The 27,625-nt window shown below is 48.2% G+C and overlaps 2 protein-coding genes across 4 annotated transcripts in view; one reads left to right on the top strand and one right to left on the bottom strand.

The window, feature by feature from the left end:
* The window catches only part of RFTN1 (raftlin, lipid raft linker 1), a 203,783-nt gene extending 194,184 nt beyond the window's left edge, over window positions 1-9,599 (top strand). The window contains exons 9-10 of the mRNA XM_030876368.3: window positions 402-483; window positions 8,213-9,599. Of these exons, the coding sequence (XP_030732228.2) occupies window positions 402-483; window positions 8,213-8,620 (490 nt within the window). The 3' untranslated portion in view covers window positions 8,621-9,599. The remainder of the gene's footprint in view (window positions 1-401; window positions 484-8,212) is intronic.
* Window positions 9,600-24,551: 14,952 nt separating this feature from the next.
* Window positions 24,552-27,625, bottom strand: part of OXNAD1 (oxidoreductase NAD binding domain containing 1) — a 55,667-nt gene continuing 52,593 nt past the window's right edge. For 2 of the 3 annotated variants that reach the window (XM_030876371.3, XM_030876372.3), the window contains 3 exons: window positions 27,019-27,261; window positions 26,163-26,271; window positions 24,552-25,489 (listed from right to left, as the gene is read on the bottom strand). In XM_030876371.3, the coding sequence (XP_030732231.1) occupies window positions 25,335-25,489; window positions 26,163-26,271; window positions 27,019-27,261 (507 nt within the window). In that variant the 3' untranslated portion in view covers window positions 24,552-25,334. The remainder of the gene's footprint in view (window positions 25,490-26,162; window positions 26,272-27,018; window positions 27,262-27,625) is intronic. The other variant, XR_009563831.2, reaches the window with a different exon arrangement.

Below are 27,625 nucleotides of genomic sequence, written 5' to 3'. Positions count from 1 at the left end.
ACTGGCCACCCATCCCAGGCCAACCAGGTCCCTCCTCGGCCTCATTCCCAGACTTGGAAGAGGCCTCCACCCTCTGATATTCACTGAGGCCACTTTGTCATCATTTGGCCAAGATGGTAGCTGTCATTTCACATCATGGGAAAGGGGGTTTTCAGCCAGGAAGCTGCCTTTCAAGGATGCACACAGAGCTTTAGTTGGGCCCCTGCGATAGCAAGCAAGGGTGGGTGGCCTGGGGGTGGGAAGGTGGGGGGCTTCTTGACCTCCGACCTCTCACTCTCGGGCGGCCACCTTCCTTCCCACGGGCAGCCGGCCTGGATGAAGTTCAGGACGGCGGCCTCCGTGTGAGGTGCGGGGCTCCTCTAGGTATAAAGGACTCATTCTCAGCTCTGCCTGTGTTACAGGGAGGGGAACGTATCCACCAAGCAGATTGTCTTTCTTCAGAGACCGTGTCTACCTCAGAAAATCAAGAAGAAGGAATCAAAGGTGAGTGACCTTGGCTGCTTTGTTTTGCTTGCTCTGTTTTGCTCACCAGAGCCTGGGGACACCTGAGCCCCTCACGACATGAGTCACATCCGGGGCAGGGAGGGCACCGGAGGGCCTTGTCGCTGGTCTCCTCCCGCGAGGATGCCCAAGCCACCAGCATTCACGAGGCTGAAGGGGGAGTGGGAAGGCAGCTGCAGCGTGACTCGGGCTGGGACGGCTGAGCTCATGCCCAGCTTCTCTGTATCTCTTAATCTCGTTACAAGCTGGTTGACGCCCTGCCCTGCCCGTGGGTCCCTTGGGACATCAGAAGTTTGGGGAGCTTGGCAGAGAGAACCTGCCAGACGACCTTCCCCACAGGCCCTGCCCTGCAGGTCTGAGTGGCAGTGGCTGGTACAGACAGAGGTCATCTCCCCTGTGGAGTGAGTCCTCAGGCCAGGCTGTCCTGGGGTGGCCAGGGGCCTTCCCCCTCTCCCTGGACGTCACGTGAACTGTCCCAGAAACACAGTGGCACTGAGAGACGTGGCCGTTCTCAGAGTTTTTCCCGTGTTTCCTGAGACTGAGGCCAAGTCCTCCCCTTGTGTGACGTGATTCCAATGCCTCACACCCCCGTGTTCACGGTCACTCGGGAAGAGTCGAGGGAAGCTGCCAAGCCCCTGGAGCCAGCTGGCTCCCCCTGTGATGGGCAAGGCCACACTGTGGGGCAGAGCCCACCGGACCCGCCCGTCCCCTCGCCGGGCACCATCCCCGAGCTCCCCACCCGCGGTTCCTCATGTTCTTGGGACGCGGAGCCCGGACGGCAGCACCAAGCCAGTGAACAGATTGGAGCAGCCCCTCTGCAGCCAACAAATCCGAGGGGGGGGCGGCCACTGGTGGGAGGAACTCCAAGGAAGTAGCTCCGGAGCCAGCTGGGGTGCAGTGCAGAGGAAGGGCTCTCCAAGCTCGGAGATGCCAGTGTGACAGGTGACAGCAGCAGAGTACCAGAGGCAGCCACCGAAGCCACCATTGCCCACCAGGAGCAGCCAGCCACCAGCTGGAAGACGGATGGCCCCGGGCTGCCACCAGCCACGGCTTTGCCTGGGCTGTGGAGCCGCGTGCATTCACGCAGGGACATTCTAGCAGCACCACCGAGGTCTCCCGCCAGACGCCAGGCAAAGCCCAGCTTTTGCCCTGACGAGGAGGGCGTGGTGCTGCCTTTTCCTGCCAGCGCGTCCTGGTTGCGGTGCCAGCAGATCCCAAAGGACAGACAGGCGGCTTGATCCTGGTGAAGGCTGCGCATCTCACCCAGGGGACAAGCCAGTGGAAACCCGAGGCCGGGGGGACGTTAGGGGTAGAGCTCTAAGGCTGCTGTAAGAAAGTAGAACAGCGTGCCTCAGGGGAAATCCAGGGAGGTGGGAGTCAGCCTTTTCTGGGCGGTAGAGACGTCCACCCCCAGTGAGCTGCACGAACCCGGGCAGACCTGCTCATTCCAGAGCTTGGGGTGACAAGCACTGTCCTCTGTGTGACCTGGGGAGGCCACCTCACTGTTACAGCCCCAGATGGGGGGACTGTAGCATCCCATCACCCCCGTCATCCACTCCTCGCTCAGCTGACGGGTCATCGTCCTGCTCCCAGGAGACGGTGCCCCCCGCCCCGTGGCCATGGCTCCATCCTCACCGTGCCCTAGACCCCGCGTCACTGACACCGTTCATGCCCTCCATCGCTCGAAGCACTGTTTTCTCTCGGCTGTCCCACCACTCTCGCCTGGTTTCCCACCTAGATCCTCATTTCTAGCCCCGTTTCTCCCCATTTTCCCTCACCTCTTCCTTAGAAAATCTCATCCACCCCCAGAGTGAGAAAATCTCACTCACCACCTCTGTGTCAACGAGTCTTACCTCTGCATGTTCAGCCCTGGCTTCTCCCCTGGGACCCCAGCTCCACCTGCCCTGCGGCTACTTGTGACCTTGCCCTTTCCCGCACCGGCCGTCACCCCACCCCCCGACCTTAGAGGAACAGCGCTTCCATGGCCCAGAGGCTCCCACACACCTAGAGGTCGCCCTCGGTGCTTCCATCTCCTTCCCACCATATTCAGTCTGTCCTTAAGGCACATCTGTTTTAGGTCCTAGACACTCTGGAACCCCCTCTTCTCTCCATCACCACCAGCCTGGACTACTCCGATCTCCTGATGATAGGTGTCCCCTTCAGATATGTTCTCCACTCAGAGCCAAAGTGAACTTTCAAAAAAAGTAAATTGAATCGTGTCACTCCACTGCTTAAAATGGTTCTAAAGCTTTGGGTTTTTCTTAAGATAAAGAGGGAAGCCTGTACGGCGGTCCACACGGCCCTGTGGGATCTGGCCCCCATCTTCTGCATTCCAGCCACTCTGGCCTTCATGCGCGTCCATGCCCCCTCGCTGCCACAGGGCCTTTGCTTGGGCAGTTCCTCTGCCCCAGATGTTCTCTTCCTTTGTATTTTTTGGGGATGGTGTTCTCTCCTTTTAGACCAAGCCAGGCTCCTCTGTGATTCACTGGGAAGAGCCACGTTCCTCTCCTCTCCGTTTCTAATTATTTGGGATCAATCCTCCACCAGTAGAATCAGACGTTCATTCTGTGAGAACAGACCCTTTTGGTCCTCACTGTTGTATGCCCAGTGCCTGGCTTTTAGTTAGTACTCAACAAATACTTGCTGGATCAATGAGTGAATAATCAAACTTCTGAGCCCGGGACATGCACAGTATGTCTAGCACTGAAATTTCAGACAAGAGATTGCAAGATTCAAACATCAAGGCTGCAGCATATTTAGTCCTCTTTAATCAGCCAAGTGGACAAAAGCCTCCAGTCAAGACCTTTCACCGTTTGAAAGAAACCTCTCTGTGTACCTCTGAGTGTGGCTTTCAAAGCAAATAGTAACCTCCTTGGAAGGTAACAGGTGATTTCTACGACACGGGAGAAGTCTGCTTTCCCACTAAATTACTTGAAGTGGAGGCAGATACGGATGGTTTCTTAATGTGTGAATGAAATCACCAGCCCTGCTGACGTGGAGCTCTGGACACACACGCTGCTGTAAAGCGGAGGATTTTTCCTTTTCTGCACGCACTTCTGGCATGGACCGCTAGTCGGGGTTTTTCTGTTTAGGTTCCGGCAGTACACTCACGTGCCACACACACACACCCGGCTCAGGAAGGCCCATCCACCCTGCTCAACTTGCAGCTGCTGGTTGGGTTCAGAGACTCGCCCTGGAACTGCTCAGGCTGTGCATGCTACAGTTCTCCCCTCAGAGCCTGCGCACGGAAAGCTCTACCGCCTCGGATCTGAAATACAGTCGACCCTTGAACAACGTGGAGGTTAATCCGAGTGTAATTTGTAGTGGGCCCTCCGTATCCAAGGTTCACTGACCCGAGGATGCAACCAACCACTGACCGAACAGCACTGTAGTTTTTACTCTTGCCAACCATCCACGTGTAAGTGGACCTGCATCGTCCAAGGGCCAAGTGTAGTTTTGGTTGTTCCATAAAGACTGTGACTGTGTGACTTTGGGCAAGTTACTTAACCCCTCTGAACCTCTACCTGCTCATCATAATAATGGTGGTAACAATGCCTAATGAGAGTACCGCTTTGGGGATTCAGGGAAATGGGAAAGCTTGTCCCAGTGTGAGACACTCAGAACTTTTAGCTTTTAGATTATATAGACCCTGAGTTTGGGCCACTGCTACTTCCCTGCTTCATGAGAATGCTCCCTTCAAAAGGAGAGAAGGAAAGGAGAAGGCTCCAGCCAGAGCCTCCGGGTGACCTGGCTGCAGCACCGGGACAGCTGTGGTGGCTTGGGGACCCCGGGCAGCTTGGGGAGTCAGTGACATCACCACTCCCCATCTGAGGACACAGAAAATGGTGCAGTCTTCGAAGACATTTGGCCTGGCAGGTTTTTCTGGGATGACTCCGAAGGACAGAAAAACATGGGCTGGAGTAGTTCCCATCCAGCTCGGCATGGACAGTCCCAAATCTTTCTCTGCCCAGCAGCCCAGGCAGGCTCCTGGAGAAAGTGGCTGGTGTGCCCGCCACAGGCCCTTTCCAGTCTGTGTCCTTCTGTCGTATTATATCAGGAGATCAATGCAGTGTCCTCTACAGGAAACTGGATATGGCCAGGTACCCGGGGAACCATGAGTCTGTTGTTTATTTATAGCAAGAGCAGCCTCTGAGAGGACATCGGGTTTGCATTAGAAAATAGCCAGGGTTCAGGATGGAGTCTGGTACAGGTAGAATGGGCAGAGCTATACACCGCCCACCCGCAGAGGGTGCTGTGCCCATCCACTACGGTGTGGGTTGGCCCCCGGGGTGTGCACCCAGACCTGGGGGCAGGGGCAGCTCTTTTGGAGATGAATAACTTGCCCAAAGACAGACAGCTAACGAATGCCAGAACCGAGGTTTGAACCGGGGTCTTAGCCACCACACTACGTGTAACGCTTGGGTGTCTTAGCATTTAGGGCCTTTCGGCCGAAGCAATCTCCCCAGTTTTCTGGCAAAAGTAAAACTTCCTCTAGCTTCTCTGAGAGTTGACTGCCTTTCAGATCGCTATATGTAGGCCCGTTTGACTGGCCTTTTTCTAAGAACATGCAAAATGCAGAGGGTCTGTTTGGAGACATCCATTAAAAAAAAAAAAAAAAGGGCTCTTCCATTTGGGTTGGGATTAAAATGCAGCAGCTTCTGCACACGACAAGGCAGCAGTTATGAAGCATGATTGCGTGGTACCCAAGAGCTGGTACCCAAGAGCCATGCAGGGCTGGCACTGGAGGCTGCAGCATCTGTGCTGAGGTCAGAGGTCCTGGTCCTGCACTGGTGGTTAGGGGGCCCCAAGATGCCTGCTTGTCAGTGTCTACTGAAGTGGGTGCCTTTGGGTTGGGGTCTGAGGCACCACTTCACCTGCAGAGGGGGTCCATTGTTGCAAACTCATGGCTTGGGTGGAAGAAACCCAAACTACCCCCAGAGGGAAGTCCATCAGCCATCGTACAAGAGAACCCCCAAAAAGGAGTGCCCTGGGGAAACCCAGCCAACGCTGTAGGTGAACTCATTTGGGATTTGCAGGGAGGGCGGGTGGAGGAAGACAGGATCAATGTTAAATCCTAACCTCAGCACGCACTTCACTCTTTTTCCTCTTCTTTGATGGAATATTCAAATTTACCAGTCTTGTCCAAAAGGGGCTCAACACATGAAGCCCAGGTTGTGTTCAGCCTCGGAGCCCTGAGTGTGTTTAGGCAGATGTCTTATTTGAGGAAGTAGGCTTCTACCACCGAAAACGCCACAGAGTTGGCAGATTTTTAAGAATTTACATAGCACATTTTTGCTTCTTCCTAGCAAAGTACTCAGATTTATCTATGCATGGTAAAGCCTTAGGAAATGGTTTTCCACTGATGGTGCAGCTGCCCTCCTGGGCTCCCCTCTCTAGCCTCGCCAGAAGTCATTCGAACGGACGGCTCCCTTTATCTTTCTTTCAGTCACAGAATGGCTTAGATTTAAGTCCATATTTGGTGAAACCAGTGTGCTGCGACTCAAGTGGAAAGAAATGAAACGAAAGAAAGAAGTGGAACTTCAAGCGCAACCACGTGTCCCTGGGGCCCGGAGCTGCACCTGCGGGGTGGCCGAGGCTCTTGCCCGGGGTCCAGGCCCCCGATTCTCTTCCCAGCAAGACCCGTCTCTCCCCGGGGCTTCCTGACTCCAGTCCTCCCCCACCCAGCACTCTCGGGGCTTCGCTCTTGTTCTCCGTGCCTCTCACAGTTGGGCCTGGCACGTCCCCAGGACCCTGTGGCTGGTGTCACCCCAGGTGTGCAGCACGCAGCTCCCGGCCTCTGACTCTGAGCACCGGGAACCGGGGCCCCAGGATGGCAGGGCTCAGAGGGGCCTTTGCTCAGGAAGACTGGGGGACCCCTTACGTTTGGGGAATGGAAGAAGGCCACAGTTCTCGCTGCATTGTTACCCAGGAGTGCATCCCTCTTTTGTAAACACAGGGACCCATTTCTCCGAGTCTTCCTTTACTACCCTTCACGTTTCTGTGTCTGCTGCGGCTCATTCGCCCGGATTTATTCCAAGCACACAGGCTCCCAAACTGTCTTCCTCCAGAGCAGCTCCTGCTGTCAGCAGACTCAGCAGGACTTTGAATTTTTCCCCCTCTTTTCTCCCTCAAATTAATTTCTCTTTCTGGAGATCAGCCAGACCTGATGTGTGGATGCACCAGTAACTCCTCACTAAGCCCCAAGCTGTGTTTTGACTCTTAAAATTCCAGGACTGGCTCCCCTGAAACAGGGAGCTTGGCCAACTTGGCCGGGCTCTGCTGTCCTTCCATTCATCCATCTCACAAAAGGTTTTGAGCACCTTCTCTGTGCCAGGCTCCATGCTGTATCCCAGGGATGCAGGGGTGCAGAGGACAGATGGCATCCCTGACCTTCTGGACTCACATCTTGTGTCAGTAATGGTAACGGCAGACACACTGGTGTATTGTGTGCTGGGCACAGTGCTAAGCCTGCTGTGTGGATTATTGCATCATTGAATCGAAATAAATACCCTCTAAGGCAGAGTTTGGCAAACTACGGCTCTCAGGCCGAATCCGGCCCACTGCCTGTTTTTGTAGATAAAGCTTTATTGGAACACAGTCATGCCCGTTTGCTCACGTGTTACCCATGACTGCTTTTGTGCTATGGCAGAGTTGAATGGCTGCAACAGAGAACATAAGGCTGCAAAGCCTGAAATAGTTATTACCTGCCTCTGTACAGAAAAAGTTATCGACCCTGATTTAAGTTAGGGTTACTCCCCCCATTGTATAGATGAGAACACAGGCCAGTCTGGGGCGGGGGCGGTGGACGCTTCACGTGGGCGGTCTCCCTCCACGGCTTTGATGTGACCCCATCCTTGCCCAGCTCTGTTGCTGACTGTGCGCTTGATCCTCTCTGAGCTCCATAGACTTCCCTGTCCCACAGGGAAATGCAGGTGGGGCTCCCTGGGAAGCAGCATCTGAGATGGATTTGGATGCGGTTTTAGGGGGAGTGCCCTTGGGAATAACACCTGTTGGGGAAGGAGGGCGCAGGAGTGGGCAGAGGGAGATGTTGGGCTGTGATCGTAGCTCTGGAGCAGGGATGGTCTTTTAGAGTTGCCCAGAGTTGGAAACAGGAGGATGGGCCGTTGTCCATGCCTGGACCAGTCATTGGTCGTAGCTTGCCCCCAGAAGGGAGTGAGACCTTTGGGGAGGTGGCCGGACTCAGAGAGGAGCTTGGCTGGGGGCTGTCAGCCTGCCCATCCTACAGGGGGACCTGAGCACCCGGGTTCAGTGCCCTTCTGGCTGGGGTGATCTGATGAGGCGGTGACCAGTGCGTGGTATCTGTAGCTGCTCAGAGTGGAAAGGAGTGGCCGGAGCCATGGCACTTAGGAAGAACAGGCCCGTGTCCCCTCACCCATCCTTGTCCTCCAAACGATAGGGTTTCAGCACCTTCTTTTGGTATGGGGCCAGCTGAAAGAAATACCCCTCGTCCCCTACAAAACCCTGGAATCCACATCTAAAATACACGCCACGGCAGGATCGGCGGGCTCTGGGTGGGTGTGACGTTTGGGCTGTGATTGGGTTTGGTGCCAGGAATGCCCTGCTCCGGGAACACCGGGCATGGCGCCTTGCTGCCAGAAGTGGCGTGGGCGTGAATGCAAACAGACATCCAGGGGAAGCTCTAGATTCACCGAGGATGCATGTATTTATCCCCATCGTCTCTGGTTTCTAGTTTCAGTGGCGATTCTCCCGAGACGAAATGCACAACAGGCAGATGAGGAAATCCAGAGGTAAACTCGGTGCCAGAGAAAAGCAGCAGGCAGAGGAAAATGAGAGGAATCCAGAAGACCAGCTCCCCGAAGCCGGAGACGTGGAAAACCATGTGCCGGGGCTGCAGCAGGAGGACTGGGCCTCCGTCGGGGTGAAGGTCCCTGTGCAGGCGGAGGTCCCGGGAGAAAAGCTGTGTCCTGACGGCCGGCTCTGGGTGGAGGCTGGGGCCGTGCAGAACGGTCCCTTCGGCCACGGCCCCGCCCCGGCAGGGGGCTGCACTGGGCACCCCAGTCCTGATCCTAGAGAGGATGCCGGGGAGGGGGATGCTGAGGAGGTGGCTGCAGAGCCCGCAGCAGCAGAGGACAACTGAGGCTCAGCAGGTGGTGCTGAGGCGTGACGAGCTGGCAGACCTGGGGCACGGTGCCAGCTGAGCTGGGGGCTGATGTGCCCTGGTGTCACGTGTTACCCTTCGGCTTGGCTTGACCTCTCCTTGCGAGCTTACCTGAGCCCTCCGAGGAAGAGCTGGCTCCCTGACAGTGTTGGTTTCTGCACATCCATTTGAAATGTGTCATAAGGCCCTGGTGTTAGAACACAAGAGGACAGGTTACTTCCAGACATGCGGGCTGGAGGCCCAGCCCCGGCTCCACACCACTCCTCCAGGGAGGGGCTGGGCCATCCAGTGCCTGTGCCCACCCCCACCCAGAGCCTCCAGGGGGCCTTCGGGCCAAATCCCCGGGCCTCCCTGTCTACAAGTCAAGGCTGAGTTGTTCATCCCCACACCCCGAGATGGCCGTGTCCAGCCCGTGCTGTCTGCTGCAGCTACTTGGTGATTGTAACAACCCCTGGTGCCCAGTCGGGCTGCCTTTCTCCATCTAACCCCCGCCCGGACCTTGCTGCTTTGGCAAAGAAAATAACATTGGGAGGGGAGGTGCCCCACCTCCTGGCTTTTCTCCAAGTGTTCCCATAGATACTGGTAACCTGAAAATGAAGAGGTAATTCTGTGTGTGTACCCACTCTTGCAGAATGTCCAAGAAAGTATTCTGTGTTAGTGTTAATGCCAAAAATTTTTTTAAAGATTTTGTATTCAGCACATCACATGAACACACGTTCTTTCTGTCATTTCAAGGCAAACCGACTGGCGGCGAACCCTTGTTACGTGCTATTTTAATCATGTGTCATTAGCCAAGTCACTTCCCATGTATGCTATGATGTGTTTATATCGTCCAGAATGTGGCTTTAAGTAGATGCAGCTGGCAAACCTTGGAGAGAGTGTCAACCGTCTTGACCAACATCCTGTCTCTTCTCTTTCTTGTTTAGTTACTTAAAGCAATAAATCATCTATGAGTTTAGTGCACTGTGAGTATTGAGTATTTATCATGTTGCAGCGACAAGTCCTATAGCCTCGTGTCCCCTATTCACGCTTCCTAAGCTTCTAACTCCTGGCAGCAGCTGGATGACTTTGGAGTAGAGATCAAAGCTTCTGTGGAAGCAGCAGAGCCAGCTGAGCATGCTCTGCTTTCTCGTCATTTGTAGAAAGAAGACAAAAAGCAGGATTCAGGTGCCACCAGGTAAGTCAGGGCACGGCCATCTCCCATCACCCCGGGGTGGTGGAGACAAGTACCTTTTTAAAACAAATAAGAAGCCCCACGTCAATTTCTAAGCATGTCTCCAAGCTTTTAAGTAAATTATTTAATGAGGTAAGTCTTTTACCTGCTTGCAAATTTGCTAAAATAAAACACATTTTAATATATTTTTATAGGGCAGAATTGAAAACCCTTACACAGCCACATTGTACAGTCGTTTTCCTTTTGATTTTTGAGCAAACTTCACACCCAAGCCCCAGAGCTTACAGAAAGGCTGAAGGCTCTGTTCGAAAAGAAGATAGGGTTTTTTTTTTTTTCCAGTTATACATGTATATGTATTTTTCAGATTCTTTTTCCTTATAGATTATTACAAAATATTGAGTAGTTCCCTGTACTATACAGTAGGAGCTCGTTGGTTATCTATTTTATACATAGTAGTGTGTATATGTTAATCCCAAACTCCTAATTGATCCCTCCCTTCCTCCTTCCCCTTCAGTAGCCCTAAGTTTGTTTTCTACGTGGGTCTACTTCTGCTTTGTATATAAGTTTATTTGTATCATTTTTAAAAAGAGTCCACATATAAGCGGTATCATATGATATTTGTTTTTCTCTATCTGACCTACCTCATTTAGTATGATAATCTCTAGGTCCATCCATGTTGCTGCAAATGGCATTATTTTATTCTTTTTTATGGTTGAGTAGTATTCCATTGTATATATGTACCATATTTTCTTGATCCATTCATCTGTCAGTGGACATTTAGGTTGCTTCCATGTCCTGGCTATTGTAAATAGTGCTGCAATGAACATTGGGGTACACGTATCCTTTCGTATTATGGTTTTCTCCAGATATATGCCAGGAGTGGGATTGCAGGATCATATGGTAGCCTTATTTTTAGTTTTTTAAGGGACCTCCATACTGTTCCTCATAGCGGCTGTACCAATTTACTTTCCCATGAACAGTGTAGGAGGGTTCCTTCTTCTCCACACCCGCTCCAGCATTTATTTGTAGACTTTTTGATGATGGCCATTCTGACTGGCGTGAGGTGATACCTCATTGTAGTTTGGGTTTGGCTTTCTCTAATAATTAGCGACATTGAGCATCTTTTCATGTGCATTTGGCCATCTGTATGTCTTCTTTGGAGAACTGTCTGTTTAGGTCTGCTCATACTTTTAGTTGGGTTGTTTGGTTGTTTTTTTTGATATTGAGCTGTATGAGCTGTCTGTTTATTTTGGAAATGAATCCCTTGTCAGTAGCATCATTTGCAAATATTTTCTCCCATTCTGTAGGTTGTCTTTTCATTTTATTTATGGTTTCCTTTGCTGTGTAAAAGCTTTTAAGTTTAATTAGGTCCCATTTGTTTATTTTTGTTTTTATTTCCATTACGCTAGGAGACGGATCCAAAAAGATATTGCTGCGATTTATGTCAAAGGGGGTCCTGCCTATGTTTTCTGCTAGGAGTTTTATAGTATCTGGTCTTATTTAGGTCTTTAATCCATTTTGAGTTTATTTTTGTGCGTGGTGTTAAAGAATGTTCTAATTTCATTCTTTTACATGTAGCTGTCCAGTTTTCCCAGCACCACTTTTCGAAGAGACTGTCTTTTCTCCATTGTATATTCTTGCCTCCTTTGTGGTAGATTAATTGACCATAGGTGAATGGGTTTATTTTAGTCCTGTTCCATTGATCTATATTTGTTTTTGTGCCAGTACCACACTGTTTTGATGACTGTAGCTTTGTAGTATAGTCTGAAGTCAGAAAGCCTGGTTCCTCCAGCTCTGCTTTTCTTTCTCAAGATTGCTTTGAGAAGGTAAAGGAATATGTACATATGTTTTCATACAAATTAAAAAAAATTTTTGTTCTAGTTCTGTAATTTGATAGGGATTGTGTTGAATCTGTAGATTGGCTTGAGTAGTATGGTTATTTTGACAATATTGATTCTTCCAATCTAAGAACACGGTATATCTTTCCATCTGTTTGTGTCATTTTCAGTTTCTTTCATCAGCATCTTATAGTTTTCCAAGTACAGGTCTTTTGCCTCCTTAGGCAGGTTTATTTCTAGGTATTTTAAGACAGTTTTTAAAAAATAGTTTTAAAGAAGATGGTTTTTTTAAAGTTATTTTAAAATGACATTTTCCACAATTATACTCAGAAACATCTATATAGTATTTGATTTAATACAAATATTACCTCTTAGCCCATATCTTAAAGGATCATGACGCTTGAAAAACAGGCTCCACAGCAGCAGGCTGGGACAAGAACCACGCCCATCTCTCAACTCTGAAAAGCACAGAATCCCAGCTGCACCCTTCAGGTGGATGCCTTGCATCACCCAGAGCTGGATATATTTTTCAATAAGCAGACTGTGGGTGGTTTCCCTGGGGAGTGGCCTGGGCCTTGGGATTTGTAAAACCCCCCAGAATTCTACGGTGCAGCCAAGGGTGAGACCCACAGCCGCAGGACAGCCATGAGTCGAATCACAGCTTGTTCCGTGTGAAATGAGATGCTTGTTACAAAACATAAATAAGCCCCTAAATCCCAGTCCCTACATCCTGCATGTCCCTTTTAAGTGTGGGGATTCCTGAAGGAAATTTTACTTTGCTGTGGTTGCCAGTGGGGAAAAAGGCTATCGTTGGCACTGACAAGGCCCCGGTGACCAAAGTTGCAAAGACTTGCAGGGTTTGGCGTGAGGCTTGTGCATGTGGTTATTAGTCTCTGGGGCTGCAGCTGTCACAGTGGGTCTGGAAGGAATGGGGCGTTTTCGGGGTGATCAGGTTATGGAGGTGGGGACCCAAGTAGCTGCCCTAGGCACTGTGGCCACCACTGTGCAGCCCAATGGGCTGTTATAAAGCATAGCAGACCCCATCCTAACAGAAACATTGTAATAACGTTTAGAGTCTTAAAGTTAGTGGCCTATAAGTAACAAAACACTGACCATCAGTCCAATCCTTGTCTGAATTTTTTCAGACTTCTAACTGGATCCTACTTTAGAGTTATGCTTGATGGGACTGGCTTCAAGAAAACATGAGAAGGAGACATTCTAATTCATTTCTTATGAAGCATGTTTTATCTGTAATCTAAACGTATTAATCACGGCCCATTCTAAACTACAAATTATCCTAGTTCAGGACGAGCTCTCAAAGCAATCAGTGGGCTATTATTAGTAGTAGGAATATGCTGACGCAAAGCTCACCACCCACACCCAGTGCAGGGCCGTGCTGGCCCTGAGGACTGTCCTGCTGGGCTCCCCTGAGCAGGCCGAGAGCAGCAGATGGGATTAAAGATGACGTGAGAGGGCTGGTGAGGGGACGGGCTGGAGGCAGCTGGGCATGACTCCTGCTTCCCGCAGCCCTGCTGCAGGTGCTGGCACCACGTGGGCAGCACGGGACGGCCTCCCAGGGGAGTCCGGGTTTCCCGTACCTGCCCCAGAGTGACGGCATCCCGTCAGATCCAAGGTCAGGACCCAACAAACCTTCGCCTGGGTTTCTGAGGTAGCTGTCCCCAGAAGAGGAAGTAAGGTGGTATTCCCCACGGGTTCCTGTTGCCTGGCGTCGCTTCTGCAGCCAGACCAAAGCTCACGGGCCATAGGCCACTGGGCCCTGCACCCGGCAGGCGCTGGCTTCCCCAGCCCCTGTGCGTTCACGTGGGCACGAGGGGCCAGATCTCTCACTCCCCAGACCTGTGGCTTTAGCTCCTATCCACTGTGCTGGGTGCTGGGGAGACGGAGCCAATCCTGGCTCCCTTGGAGCTCACAGCAGACGCCCAGCAGTTGCGCAGGAGTGGTAACTGCACTAACATGGGCCGTGGAGAAGCTCAGGGGGCCGTGAAGGCGGGCGTGGGGCGGAGGGTGCAGCCGGCTGGGGAGGCTTTGCGGAGGAGGTCAGCGTTGAGGCTGAGACCTGAAGGCCAAGGTCGGGGGAGCTGTCCCCGGGGAGGCAGCGTGCCTGGTGGCTAAGGGCATGGATGCTGGGGCCATGCTGCTGGCTAGAAGCCTGACCCCAGTCCCAGGCATGAGGCCTTGGGCAAGTTACTTACCCCTGTGTAATATGGGGATGATAGCTGTGAGAATCAAACGAATGCATGCAAAGTGCTTGGGGACTGGCTGGCACACAGTAGGTGCTACATAAATGTTAGTGTGGAGGAGGAGTCTGAGGGCGGGCTCTGAAGACTGCAGTGGACTGGAGAATGAAGAGGGGCTGAAACTACCAGTCACACCGAAACCAAGCAAGCATTGTCATTGTCAAAGGCATTTCCTCAGAATAATGAACACTCTGGGGCTTCCCTGGTGGCGCAGTGGTTGAAAGTCCGCCTGCCAATGCAGGGGACACGGGTTCGAGCCCTGGTCTGGGAGGATCCCACATGCTGCGGAGCAACTGGGCCCGTGAGCCACAACTACTGAGCCTGTGCTCCGCAACGAGAGGCCACGACAGTGAGAGGCCCGCGCACCGTGATGAAGAGTGGCCCCCGCTCACCGCAACTAGAGAAAGCCCTCGCACAGAAACGAAGACCCAACACAGCCAAAATAAATTAATTAATTAATAAACTCCTACCTCCAACATCTTCTTTAAAAACAAAAAAAGAATAATGAACACTCCGGGGATCCTGCCCTGTCCTGTTTAGGACCTTCCTAGAACCTCTTTCATGGATTCGTTTTCAGGATTTGAACCACTAATCTCAACATTATTCTACAAAGTCATTGAAATGTAAATCTTGATCCTTTCCTTAAGACCCAGAGAACATATCTTTAATCTGGGGAGAGAGGAGTTGTTGGGAACCAGAAGCAGCTGGCTGGGGAGACGTCACAGGTGAGGGGTGTGGTTGCATAACGGGAACTATTTATCCTGGGTCTGGGGGCAGAGCCTAAGTTCTGCCCCGAAACGATTCTAATGGTGATGCTGGCAATTACAGCCATGGCTGGCAACTGTGTCTTAGAAATGGGGTAAAGGGATTCATTCAATCCAAAGATGGTTTAAAAACACAGACCCCATGTTGGCTGACTGGTGAAAGAAGAAAAGTATTCCACCCTCTAACTAATGCAGTCAAATCTACACTTCCATAGTTAAATGTGTTGCTCACTAGTCATCAAACCCAATATGGCTTTGGATTTTTCTGCTGCCTCTAAGTAACATAAAGGCTCGGTGATGGTAAGAAATAGACTTCACTTTTCAGAGTGAGAATTAAAATGCTTCTTGTAATGGACCTGTGTCCGTGAACCTTCAGTGCTAGCTACCATCTATCTTGTTGACTTTTCAACGAAAATAACAAGAAACTCATCTTGGAAGGAAAGACAACCAGCAAGCTTGCCAGTTTCTGGATCCACAAAATGCCTAAGTTGCTAACTGTCTAAAACTTCCCTTTCTTGAAGCTAGGGAACTATCAATTCACCCCCTGTCTCAGTCCAGCCCATCTGGAGCCCCAATAGGCAAATGTTGTCAGTTTTCTTTCTTATTAATGGTGATTCCACCATTTCTCTTGAGCCCCAACTCCAGAATTTAATCACCGGTAGAGTGCAAAAGCCCTCTACATCAAACCAAACTTTTCCCTTGCTTCAGTCCAAGGCAATTTCTTCTCCTTCTGTCAACACTGGAGATGCAAACAATAGTCACTGCAACAATTAATCAAATATCTGAAGACAGTTAAGACACTCCTTGCTCATCGCTCATCAGAACGGCCAACCTCAACCGCCCCTTGATCCCTAAGGCCCGTTTTTCCATCATGAAATTGTAGGATGGTAAAGCTGAAAGGGACTTAAGCTGCACATTCCTACCTACTTGACAGACGAGAGCAGGTTACGGAGAAAGGTGGGGTGAGTCACGCAGGAAGCAAGGTCTCTGGATGCCGGGCACCAAGTTCTTTCCATTAGACCACACAGCCAACCACACTCTCATTCCGTGTTTCTTCTCTCTAGGCGGCTTACAACAGAGAGGCTTAGCGGGATTTAAAAATCTCACCGAGGGGCTTCCCTGGTGGCACAGTGGTTGAGAGTCCGTCTGCCGATGCAGGGGACACGGGTTCGTGCCCCGGTCCGGGAGGATCCCAGGTGCCGCGGAGCGGCTAGGCCTGTGAGCCCTGGCCGCTGAGCCTGCGCGTCCGGAGCCTGTGCTCCGCAGCGGGAGGGGCCACAGCAGTGAGAGGCCTGTGTACCGCAAAAAATAATAATAATAATAAAAAAATCTCACCAACTGGAATGCTCTGGTGATGGGGTGTTCTGGTTAGTTGAGTCTCTCTCAAAAGATGGAGGAAAGCCCACCTTTTAGCGGCAGGGAGGATTTGGGAACAAGCCCAAGGCAGAGTCTGTGGAGAGGAAAGTCCTCCAAGAGGAGAGGAAGGAGGCTGAGTCCCACACGTCTGGCTTTGTCACTCCCAACCACGGGCAAGCCATCTAACCACTCTCCCTCACTTCCCCTGTAGGTAAATGGGACAGCATTGTTCACACTGCCTACTTCACAGAAATGTTGTAATTTACTGAGACAAAACAAACTACTTGTCAAATGCCAAGTACTTCTGTAGTGTTCAGTTGATACTGGAGCGCCCACCAAAATCCAGACCACCATAGAATTCAGGTTAACCCCAGAGCTTCTACTCCCCGTCACTCCCCCTTTAAAACTTTACCTGTGAAACTGAAGTTATATTGCTATGGATAAAACCTATTTGTGTTTAAATAACCTGAAGATGAAAAAGATGTGGTAAAGAAATGACAGAATATACTAAAAAGCTTGAGTAATGAAAACAGTGTGATTTCAGAGCAGGAACAAATAAGTAGACTTAGGAAACAGTAGTGAGGGGACTCAGTATGTGATAAAGGAGGCATTTCAAATCAAGGGGAAAAGTGTGATGAACGGTGCTAAGCAACTGGAGAGCCATATGGAAAAAGTCGGACCCCTATCCCTCATCCAGCACAAAATTAATTCCCAGTGGATTAAAGACCTGCAAAAGTATCAGAAGAAAGTATATCCACAAAAACCAAGGGAAAAGACTGACATATTTGATTATATATAAATTTAAAATTCTGGTATAAATTATAAAAAACAGAATTCAGGGACAAGTAATAGACTGGGAAAAATATCTGCAATACACGTAACAAAGGATTAACATTCATTCTATAAGGAGTTACAAATCAGATATCAAGATGGACAGAAAACGTGAACACACCATTCTCCAAAGAAGAAAGAGAAGTAGCTAAAACACTCAAGGAGAAAAAAAATGCTAGAGAGCAATCAGGAAATAAGTTTAAAAAAAAAGCAACTTTCACCTAACTGACTAGGAAAAACAGTTTAAAGACTTAGAATATCTAGTATTAGCCAGAAGGTAGGGGAATGGGTACTTTCATACTCCATTAGACTATAAATCGATTAGGAATTTTATAAAGCAGTTTGACCATACCAGTCAACTTTTGATCCAGAAATGACAATTCTAGCAATTGTACAGGATTATGTGCATAAAAACCAAATGAACAAGTTTGTTCACTGCAAATTGTAACAGCCCCAAACTGGGAACAATCTAGATGTCATTCATAGACATATGGTAAAGTACATTCTGATATATATCCATAACTTGAAGTGTGTTAAAAGAATGAAATCCACAAGCACACATATTTCATATGTATTCCATGTTAATGCACTGTAAACTGTCTAAAAGAATACCCAGCAAGATTTTTACACAGAAGTTCGTTCTAGGTGAGGGAGTGGCACGGGGAGGTGGTGGTGGGGACTTCAGCTTTTTATTTTACATGCTTTTGTATTATTTGATTTTTCACAATCATATTGATTAAAAAGAAATGGACAGAATCTTGGTACACTCGAGCACAGCAAAATGAGACACGGGGATGAGATGGAAGAGACCAGCTTAGGCTAACGGGCCCCTGCAGGGTTTGTAAGAGCTCAGATTGGATCAAGCTACTCAACATCCAGGGCAGTCTGGGTTCCTAAGCACAAAGCATTTTAAAACGCACGCCTTGATTTGATGGTGGGTTAGGAGGTATCTTTAAATGTCATCTCCATGCTTGCTGCATATGTGCATATTAGGAAAGAGTAATATTAAAGACAAGACATCTCACTACTTCTCTAAGATGAGAGCAGTATCCTTCCTTGAGTTTCATTTAAAATAAAATGAAATAACAGCTCTCAGGTTGAATTATCAGGATATGATCGTCTACAATAAGCAGGAATGAAGGAAATTGCTGTTCTCCATTCAGAAAGTTAAAAAAAATCTCAGACGGAGGCACGTGAGACTGGATGCTGTTTGACAATCAGTGCATGTGTCCACACACTGGTACCTGCACACGCACATGTACCCACTTGCAGCTCTGCATCGCGTAGTAAAAATTCTCCAGAGCACTGTCGCCAGAATGGGTACAACCTTCCCCACTGCCCCCTCCCACCTCCTCATCACTCCAGTGATTCATGCAGTCAGCCACATTCTACACCTCTCTTTCAAGCAGAGTTGCAAAAAAACATTTTTCCCCAAAGCGTTTCCACTTTCAATCATAAAAAAAGTTTCCCAAAGTATTAAACTTGCTCCTCAAAAGAGACTTTGTCTTATACTTTCTTATCTTGAATTTCTAGACAGTGACTGCACATAGTAGGTGCTCAGAAAATAACAGTTAACTAATTTAGCATCCTCTAGAAAAAGCTACCTGGACTCCCACTAAATGATTCTTTCAGAGTTTGGTTTAGTTAATAGTACTGTACCAATTTAACTGTGCTTTTGATTCCTTAGTTTTGATAAACATACCATGTATATGTAAGATGCTGCCACTCGGGGAAGCTGGGAAAAGGTTGTATGGGAACTCTGTACTATCTTTGTAACTCTTCTATAAATCTAAACTTATTTCAAAATAAAGTTTAAAAAACAAACATTAAAAAATGAGTAAATGTTCTTGGATTAGAAGAATTAATATTGTTAAAATTAAATTAAAATGGCCATACTACCCAAAGCAATCTACAGGTTTAATGTGATCCCTATCAAATTACCCATGACATTTTTCACAAAACTAGGACAAATAATCCTAAAACTTATATGGAACCATTAAAGACCAGAATTGACAAAGCAATCCTGAAGATAAAGAACAAATCAGGAGGCACAACCTGATTTCAGACAACACTATAAAGCTACAGTAATCAAAACGGCATGGTATTGGCACAAAAACAGACATATGGCTCAATGGAACAAAATAGAGAGCCCAGAAATAAACTCACACACCAATATACAATGGGAAAAAGACAGTCCCTTTAGCAAGTGGTGTTGGGAAGGTAGGACAGCTGCATGTAAATCAATGAAGTTAGAACACACCTTCACACCATACACAAAAACTCAAAATGGCTTAAATGTAAGACATAACACCATAAAACTCCTAGAAGGAGAACATAAGCAAAACATTCTCTGACATAAATCGTACCAATGTTTTCTTAGGTCAGTCTCCCAAGGCAATAGAAATAGAAGCAAAAATAAACAAATGGGACCTAATTAAACTTAAAAGCTTTTGCACAGCAAAGGAAACCATAAAGAAAACAAAAAGACAACCTACAGACTGGGAGAAAAGATTTGCAAACGATGCTACCAACAAGGGATTAATTTCCAAATTACACAAACAGCTCATACATTTCAATAACAAAAACACAAACAATCCAATTGAAAAATGGGCAGAAGACATAAATAGACATTTCTCCGAAGAAGACATACAGATGGCAAATAGACACATGAGAAGACACTTGTCATTGCTAATCAAAACTACAATGAGGTACCATGTCACATTGGTCAGAATGGCCATCATTAAAAAGTCTACAAACAATAAATGCTGGAGAGGGTGTGGAGAAAAGGGAACCCTATTATTCTGTTGGTGGGAATGTAGATTGGTGCAGCCACTATGAAGAACACTATGGAGGTTCCTCAAAAAACTAAAAACAGTTACCATATGATCCAGCAATCCCACTCCTGGGAATATATCCGGAGAAAACCATAATTCAAAAAGATACATGCACCCCTATATTCATAGCAGCACTATTCACAATAGCCAAGACATGGAAACAACCTAAGTGTCCATCGACAGAGGAATGGATAAAGAAGATGTGGTACATATATACAATGGAATACTACTCAGCCATAAAAAAGAATGTTGTTTGCAGCAACATGGATGGACCTAGAGATTATTATACTAAGTGAAGTTGACAGGAAAAGACAAATATCGTATGATATCATTTATATGTGGAATCTAAAATACTACACAAATGAACACATCTACGAAACAGAAACACAGACATAGAGAACAGACCTGTGGTTGCCAAGGGGGGGTGTGGGGGAGGGATGGATTGGGAGTTTGGGGTTAGCAGGTGCAAACTATTATATATAGGATGGATCCACAACGAGGTCCTACTGTACAGAACAGGGAACTATATTCAATATCCTGTGATAAGCCACAATGGAAAAGAATGTGAAAAAGAATACATATATGTATAACTGAATCACTTTGCTGTACAGCAGAAATTAATACAACATTGTAAATCAAGTATACTTCAATAAAATTTTTTTTTAATGAGTTTTAAAAAATGGAGTTCTCTTGACCCCATTTCCCTTTCCAGTTACCATCCCATCTTTTTCCTTCCCTTTACACTAACATTCTTTGAAACAACGATTCATACTCATTACAATTTCTTTCCCCCCAGTTGTTCCCACACCCACTCCAATGTTTCACTCTTGACATCCCTCTTATCAAGATCACCAGTGACCTTCCAGTTGCTACATCAATGGCTGCTCATGAGAACTTCCCTCCTGTTGCATCAAAAATGACCCAGCTGACCAGTCCGTCCTGCTTGAAACACTTTCTTCATGTGGGTTTCTGACAGCACACTCATCTCCTTTTCCTCTTTTCTGTTTATTCAAGCACTTTTTGCAACTCTAATAGCCCCAAACCTCATCAACACCCCACGACTTAGTGGGGGCCCCTAACACAGCCGGGGCATCCCCAAACAAGCCAACCATCGAAAGTTTGAACACAATGGATGCAAACAATCAAATGTACAAAAAGCCAAAGAGTTCATAATGATACTTAAAAAAAATAATGTCACTGGTCATCTTCGATCTTTGGAGGTTGCTCAGACACCAACTCTTAATAGGCTAATTGATGAATAAAAGGAATCAAGCACTGATTCTGTCTTTCCAATTCAGACTCATTTTAGGGCAAAGTCAATGAGGGAAAGTTCTTTTTAGAAGAGTCACGGGTAATAAATGCAGAAAAAATGATAGAGATGGGCGATTAATCCTTAATGAAATAGTAGGTATAGACAATGATCAACAGCTACTAAGATAATTAGGTGAAAGGCTGATAGAGAACTTTTCATTGGGGGGATCAGGCTGACAAAAGCTGAACCCACTGATCAATCTTAAAAACACTAGAAGTGGGACAGACATTAGGTGCCTCCTTGGGATGCAACAGAAATACATAACACCGGGCTTCCCTGGTGGCACAGTGGTTGAGAATCTGCCTGCTGAGGCATGGGACACGGGTTCGAGCCCTGGTCTGGGAGGATCCCACATGCCGCGGAGCAACTAGGCCCATGAGCCACAACTACTGAGCCTGCGCGCCTGGAGCCTATGCTCCGCAACAAGAGAGGCTGCGATAGTGAGAGGGCCGCGCACCGCGATGAAGAGTGGCACCCGCTCGCCGCAACTAGAGAAAGCCCTCGCACAGAAACGAAGACCCAACACAGCAAAAATAAATTAATAAACTCCTACCCCCAACATCTTCTTAAAAGAAAAAAAAATACATAACACCACGTACGATGTAGTCCTGCAAAAGAAAAACAAAATCTTGAATCTAAATGAGCTCTAGATCTCCTTACCAGTTTATGTGACATACAGAGGATACAGGGTGATGTTCAATGACACCTTGAGGATACAGTAGGCTGGGTTTACAATGTGGGAAAGTCTGTAGGACCAATGCCCCAGTTTCTTCAATGAAATGTCTATGGATATGTGTGTGGGGTGGGGAGAGGGGACCGTGGATTGAAAGCAGCTCAAAGGACATATCAACCAAATTGCAACACGTGGACTTTGAGGCAGTGGGGGGAAAAGAATTCAGGAAGGTTGTTTTGACGACATTAAGGAATCACTGTTACTTGTGCTGAGTGTGATGATGGCATGGTGGTCACATTGAGGTGACATGGCTGTTATACACTGAAGAATTTACAGGTGACATGATATGATTTCTAGGATTTACTTCAAAATACTCCTGAAACATCAAAACACAATGACGTTGAGGGCAGACAAAAATAAACAGCAGAATGTTGGTAATCAGTGAAGCTGGGTGATGGATGTCTACTTTGGTGTATCTTTGAACATTTTCGTAAGACCTTTTTTTTTTTTTTTTTTCTTTCAGAGTAGGGGCTACTGACCAGAAACAGGGTCCCAGGGAACATCCTTATCTCGGAGCTCCACGTCCACCTACAGACACCCTGTGGATGAGGAAGTGCCCTGTGCCTCAGAGAAAGCCCCTTTAATGGCAGACTATTTGGGAAAGGCCAAGGTATTTGATCCATTTTCTGGTGAGCATTAGCGTTCATTCTAACACAAAATTTGAGAAAGTCTCACACATCAGCTTAACCTATCTTTTGAGTAGATTCTGAAAGGGTCTCATGTCCCAAGAAGAAACATCCTTTCACAAACTCATAAGGCCAGAAGGATCCATAAGAGTGCCTTTAAAACAGCCCATCAGCTCTGGGCAGGTCCTCTCACCCATGTAAGAAGTATCTACTAAGTACTTACCATGTGCCAAAATGAGCGCTGAACAAGACAGAGCCCTACCATGTGCAGGTTACAGGCAGGTGGACTAAACCTGCGCCATCCAGCCTTACACCCTTCCTGAATAGGATGAGGAAAAGCAAAGTACTAACACACTCACACTCATGCACTGCTCTACCGAGCACTTCATGTTTCATCACCTTTAATCCCCATAACAGCCCTACAAGGGAGGGGTATTATTCCCTCCGTTTCACATGCAGGGGCGCGTTATGTGCCCACGTGTGTGTAATCAGAAACTGAGGCAGCACGCAGGTCAGTGACGTGCTCCAGGTCATCTACCCAGTACGTGGCAGAGCTGAGATCTGAACCCACGCAGCCTGGCTCACAGGCTCTCTCCAGTTGACATTCTCAGCCACCACACTATAAATTCCAAGTCACCCTGGCTGGACTTAATTTGAGGACCGAAGAGATTCTCACTGGCCCAGCAAGCAAGGGCAAAAGGACATCCTTGACCAGTGGACCAGATATACTGTTCAGCGCTCGGCACCAGAAAGAACAGAGCTGGAAGGAGCTACAGTCTAGGCAAAGGTCATGACCTGGCCCCTCAGCGATTTACAGATGGCGACAGTGTCTGGCAGGGTGGCGGGCAGAGCTGGGATCTCCAGGACGGGTGGCCCTCGCTCTATGACACAACACCGGGCACACAGGCCCCTGTCCCATGCCACACTGAAGCTACCCCCCGGCACCTCCACTCCCAACACAGAAAGGCCTGGGGCGGACTCCCTCTTGGTAGCTGGGTGCCCCCCCCCGCTACCAGCTGCCCTGGCCAGTGGGCAGAAGGGCCCTGCGGTGCTCTCACGCCCTTGAACCTCAGCATGCTCCGCCCTCAAGGCCAGCCCTCAGCCTGGACACTTTGGGGCCAACGGGTGACTCAGGCTCCTTAGGGAGGTCAGAGCTCCTCATGTTCCCCTCACCTCTGAAATGGTGACGATCATTGCCCTGAACGGACTCTGATGTTCCTGTCGGGTCAAGGGTCCCCCTCTCCTCCTACGGAATTCAAATCTGGGATTGAAACAGTTGACAAACGATCCCTGCTTAAAACAAAATTCAAAACAGGGCAGAGGCTAGAATGGTGATGCTAGCCGTCGCCAGACCCCATAAGTCAGTGATGTGTTTAAGTCCTGGAGTCCCCGTGAGACCTGCAACCCCAGAGAGGAGAAAGGGTCCCCTGCCCTCTCATCAGCTGGAGAACAGAATCCTCTCCACGGACCCCTGCATTCCGGCTCTGGTCTGCCCTTCTTCCCGGACCCCCCTTACCTCATGGGGTTCTCCAGGAAAGTGGCCATGGTCCGAGACTGCCTGTCACAGAAAGGAGGGCCTGGCCTGAGCCTGGGGACTTATTTCAGGTATTTTAAACTCTAAACAGAGATAAGAAGTAAAGTCTGCTTTCTAGCAGTTCCACCAGAGCAGCCTTAGGACGATGCTCTCCACTCTGTCCATGCATCCTGGGGACCACCTCCCAACCCCAGGCTTAGCAAGGGATTAAACAGTAGTTGCTTTCTTTTAGTCACTCAACAGGTATGTGAGAAGCTGCTGTGCCAGGAACAACCCTGGCAAAAGAATGAAATAAAAGGCAGAGGAACAGGGTTTAGAATTGGCTCTGTAGCCCCTAATCAATCCTAAGCACATTTCTATAGCCAGCCAGCCGAGCCACTAAAGGCAGATTCAACAGGGAACACGGCAGTCATCCTTGCTTTTGTCCCAAACAAGAAGCCGCCTCCCACGTGTAGCACTGAGGCAGGTGGCCAAAGACACAGACCCCAGGAAAGGTTTCATCTGAGAAGAAACTAACAATTAGGATACATACTGAGGTTGTTTATTAACATGAAGCAAATATGCTGGATGTTCAATTCCATAAAGCAGTTTTCCTAATAATTTTCTATTTCCAAATCCAACTTCTGAAGAAGCAAGGCTGCAGGCAACAATAAGGTAAACTAAAACATTAAATTTTTATTTATTTATTTTTGGCTGCATTGCGTCTTCGTTGCTGCGCGCGGGCTTTCTCTAGTTGAAGCAAGCAGGGGCTACTCTTCGTTGCAGTGCGCAGGTTTCTCACTGCAGTGGTTTCCCTTGTTGCAGAGCATGGGCTCTAGGAGCACACGCTTCAGCAGCTGTGGCACGCAGGCTCAGGAGTTGTGGCACGTGGGCTTAGTTGCTCCATGGCATGTGGGATCTTCCCGGACCAGGGCTTGAACCCGTGTCCCCTGCATTGACAGGCGGATTCTTAACCACTGTGACACCAAGGAAGTCCCTAAGACATTAAATATAAAGCATTTCAAATGAAATTATGTTTAAATTTATTCAACATAAGATATATAGGTTGTTATCAAATAATTTAAAGATAGCCTACCTTTCACACACAAAACCATATTTTCATGACTGAATAAAAGTCTATGTCTTTTTTTCCCTTAAGGGGAAAGAAAATCCCTATTGACCAATTCAAGGTACATCATGAGATAATCAAGCAGTTATTCATAAAAGAAAGTCAACGTAGTGAAAATCAGTTTAATCAATGAAGTTTTTGCAACAAGTTTATAATTTAAGTCTGTCAGCTGGTTTTTCTTGTTTCTCCAACCGGTCACTGAGTTCACAGCCTTAAAAACTAAGACTGGGTAGAGGTAAATTCATCCACCACGAATCACAGAGTGTACTGTCTGTCCCTGTCCTCGTGGACCTCCATCCCACCCTTCTGCACCTGCGCCTGCTCCCTACCACCACTTCTCAAAGTAGATGTGCTCTTTGGGAACGTGGCTGCTCTCCAGTTCCTTGGAGAAAAAGTCTGTCATGGGAGGTGGGCCACAAATGTAGAACAAGGTCTCTCTTGAAATATGGTATCTTATCTCCTTCTCCGTTATTCTTCCTTCTACCAAAAAACAGAATAAACACCAATTTAAGCCAGACGTGTCTGTACTGAAAAGAGGAAGGACTAACCACAACTCGGCAACAGTGTTTATTTTCAGTAACTAAGCTCAGTGGGTCGCGTCCTGAGTCATCAGCATGCTGGCTCCTGCTGGTGTCCGGGCCGGACCCAAGCAGAGAGCGCGTCTCCAGGTTTCCTGAATCCACGGCAAGCAATGAGGGCAGCTGATCCTAATGCACTCATCAGACAGGGCCAGGGAGCATACTGATCTTTGGGAGAGATTCAAAACTGCCTTCAGCAAAGTAAATAAACTGCTTTGTGAGAACTCCTCCCAGGGAGGGGAAACCAAGAGAAATTTAAATTACTATTAATGGCAAATGGAATTGATTCAGTCAAAGCCGGAGTATAATTCTTTGTATGCATACTACGGCGATGACGCAAAGGTCCCCTAAAAAATGCAGAAAATAAATTTTAATATGGGCAGCAGGAGATCTGTATATAATAAGTAAATCCAACTAACCTCTCCGTATTTTTCCATGATGAATCGTCTCTCAATTCCCCAAGTAGTGACATTCCCAGCCAGCAACTCCCAGCAATAAAGCATCTACACTCAACCAACTGGCACATCCACAAAATAACGGTGTGGATACAGTCAAAACATCTTTAGGGGACTCACCCGTGATGTACGGCTTGAGGTCTGCACTGATTTGTGTAGTCTGTTTTGTAACATGCAAACTGCATGCAATCTTCTCAGGAAATTCATTTACTAAATCAAGGATATTTTTCTGGAATGTCAAACATACTTGGTCACACTACAATTTAAAAAAATCAAAACAGATGTGCACCCCCAGGGACGATGAACCTCCACTGCCATTCCACACACGTCTGCCCCTCCGCTCTCTACTTAGAGAGATATTGTTTGCAGCCGAGCAGGCCAGAGCATTCAGAGTACAGAGGGCTATTTGGCTTTTAATTGAAATCTGAATACGCTAACAAGCATATTACTAACTCTCCGGGAGTTTTTTCTTTTTTCTTTTTCTCAGGCGTGGGCAATTAAGCAGCAGTTTCACTGACCACAGTTGTGTCTTTTAACTGTTTCTGTTCTTTTGTTCATCCTTGCAGCTGCAAAGCAACCCAGAGTGAAACGCTTCTCCTGTCAAATGGACTTAGTTTCCACAGATGCAACCGCTGGGAGTTTCACATACCCAGCTGGGTCTCACCTACTCCTGTGCCATCTGAGCCCACCCGTAGTCCTCGTGACTCTCTGGGGAACCCCAGCGCCACGCTGACTTTCCTGCTCGTCCACCTCCTGAGTCAAGCCCCCAGCCCTGCCCTCTCCTGTCACTGCACTGGGAGCCTCCTCAGCACTAGCTTTTTAAATTGTCCTGGGCCTCATTTGAACATGATTCAGCCTCTCCAGCTTCTGAACTATTGCAGAGAAGACAGAATAGAGACAAGAAAGGTCCGTGGACACTAATACCATGATGCGAGTCTGCTCACAGCAAGCTATGGGACACACACTCCTCCCTTACCTTGAACAGGAGCTCACTGGTGTTTTTTGCGCTGTAGAACAGTCTGATTGTTCCAATCTCATACCCACGTCCCTCGTTCGCCCGTTCTCTGTGGAGGTCTGCTGCATGCCGCAGGATGGAAAGCAGAGGGTTAATTCCAACTCCTCCCGCAATCAACACAAGGTTTCTAGAGGCATCTGCAGGCTGAGGGTCAAAGAAGAACTCTCCACCCACTCTCATGGCCACTTCCGAGTCCAGTGTACACTGAGGGGGGAGAGAAACGAGCCTTTAATGCTGTGTAGCAAAGGTCTTAAACCATATTCTTCCTTCGGAAAGCAGAGGGCATCCACCTCCTATATTCTGGTCAGTTTTTAGGGCCATTTTTACAGCTTGCTCTCAGTTCTCGCAGGGCCGTGAATTGATCCCACCTGTGCCTCATACAGGCCATGTGCTCCTCCACCTTCATGATGCAGGCTGCACAGCCACTCTGGTGTTGAGAAACGGAGGCTCGCTTCAGGAATCCTGCCGTTTGTTAACTTCTCAGGTGCTGAACTAACTGGGTTGTGCAGAGAGGCACTGGGCCCAGGGGACAGCCCTGACGTATGAGTGTCCTTTTCTGAGCTGTGTG

The sequence above is a fragment of the Globicephala melas genome, chromosome 4 (genome assembly GCF_963455315.2).
Source record: "Globicephala melas chromosome 4, mGloMel1.2, whole genome shotgun sequence".
Lineage (NCBI taxonomy): Eukaryota > Metazoa > Chordata > Mammalia > Artiodactyla > Delphinidae > Globicephala > Globicephala melas.
The sequence above is the reverse complement of the archived record's forward strand: the minus strand, read 5'-3'. Positions and strand labels throughout refer to the sequence as shown.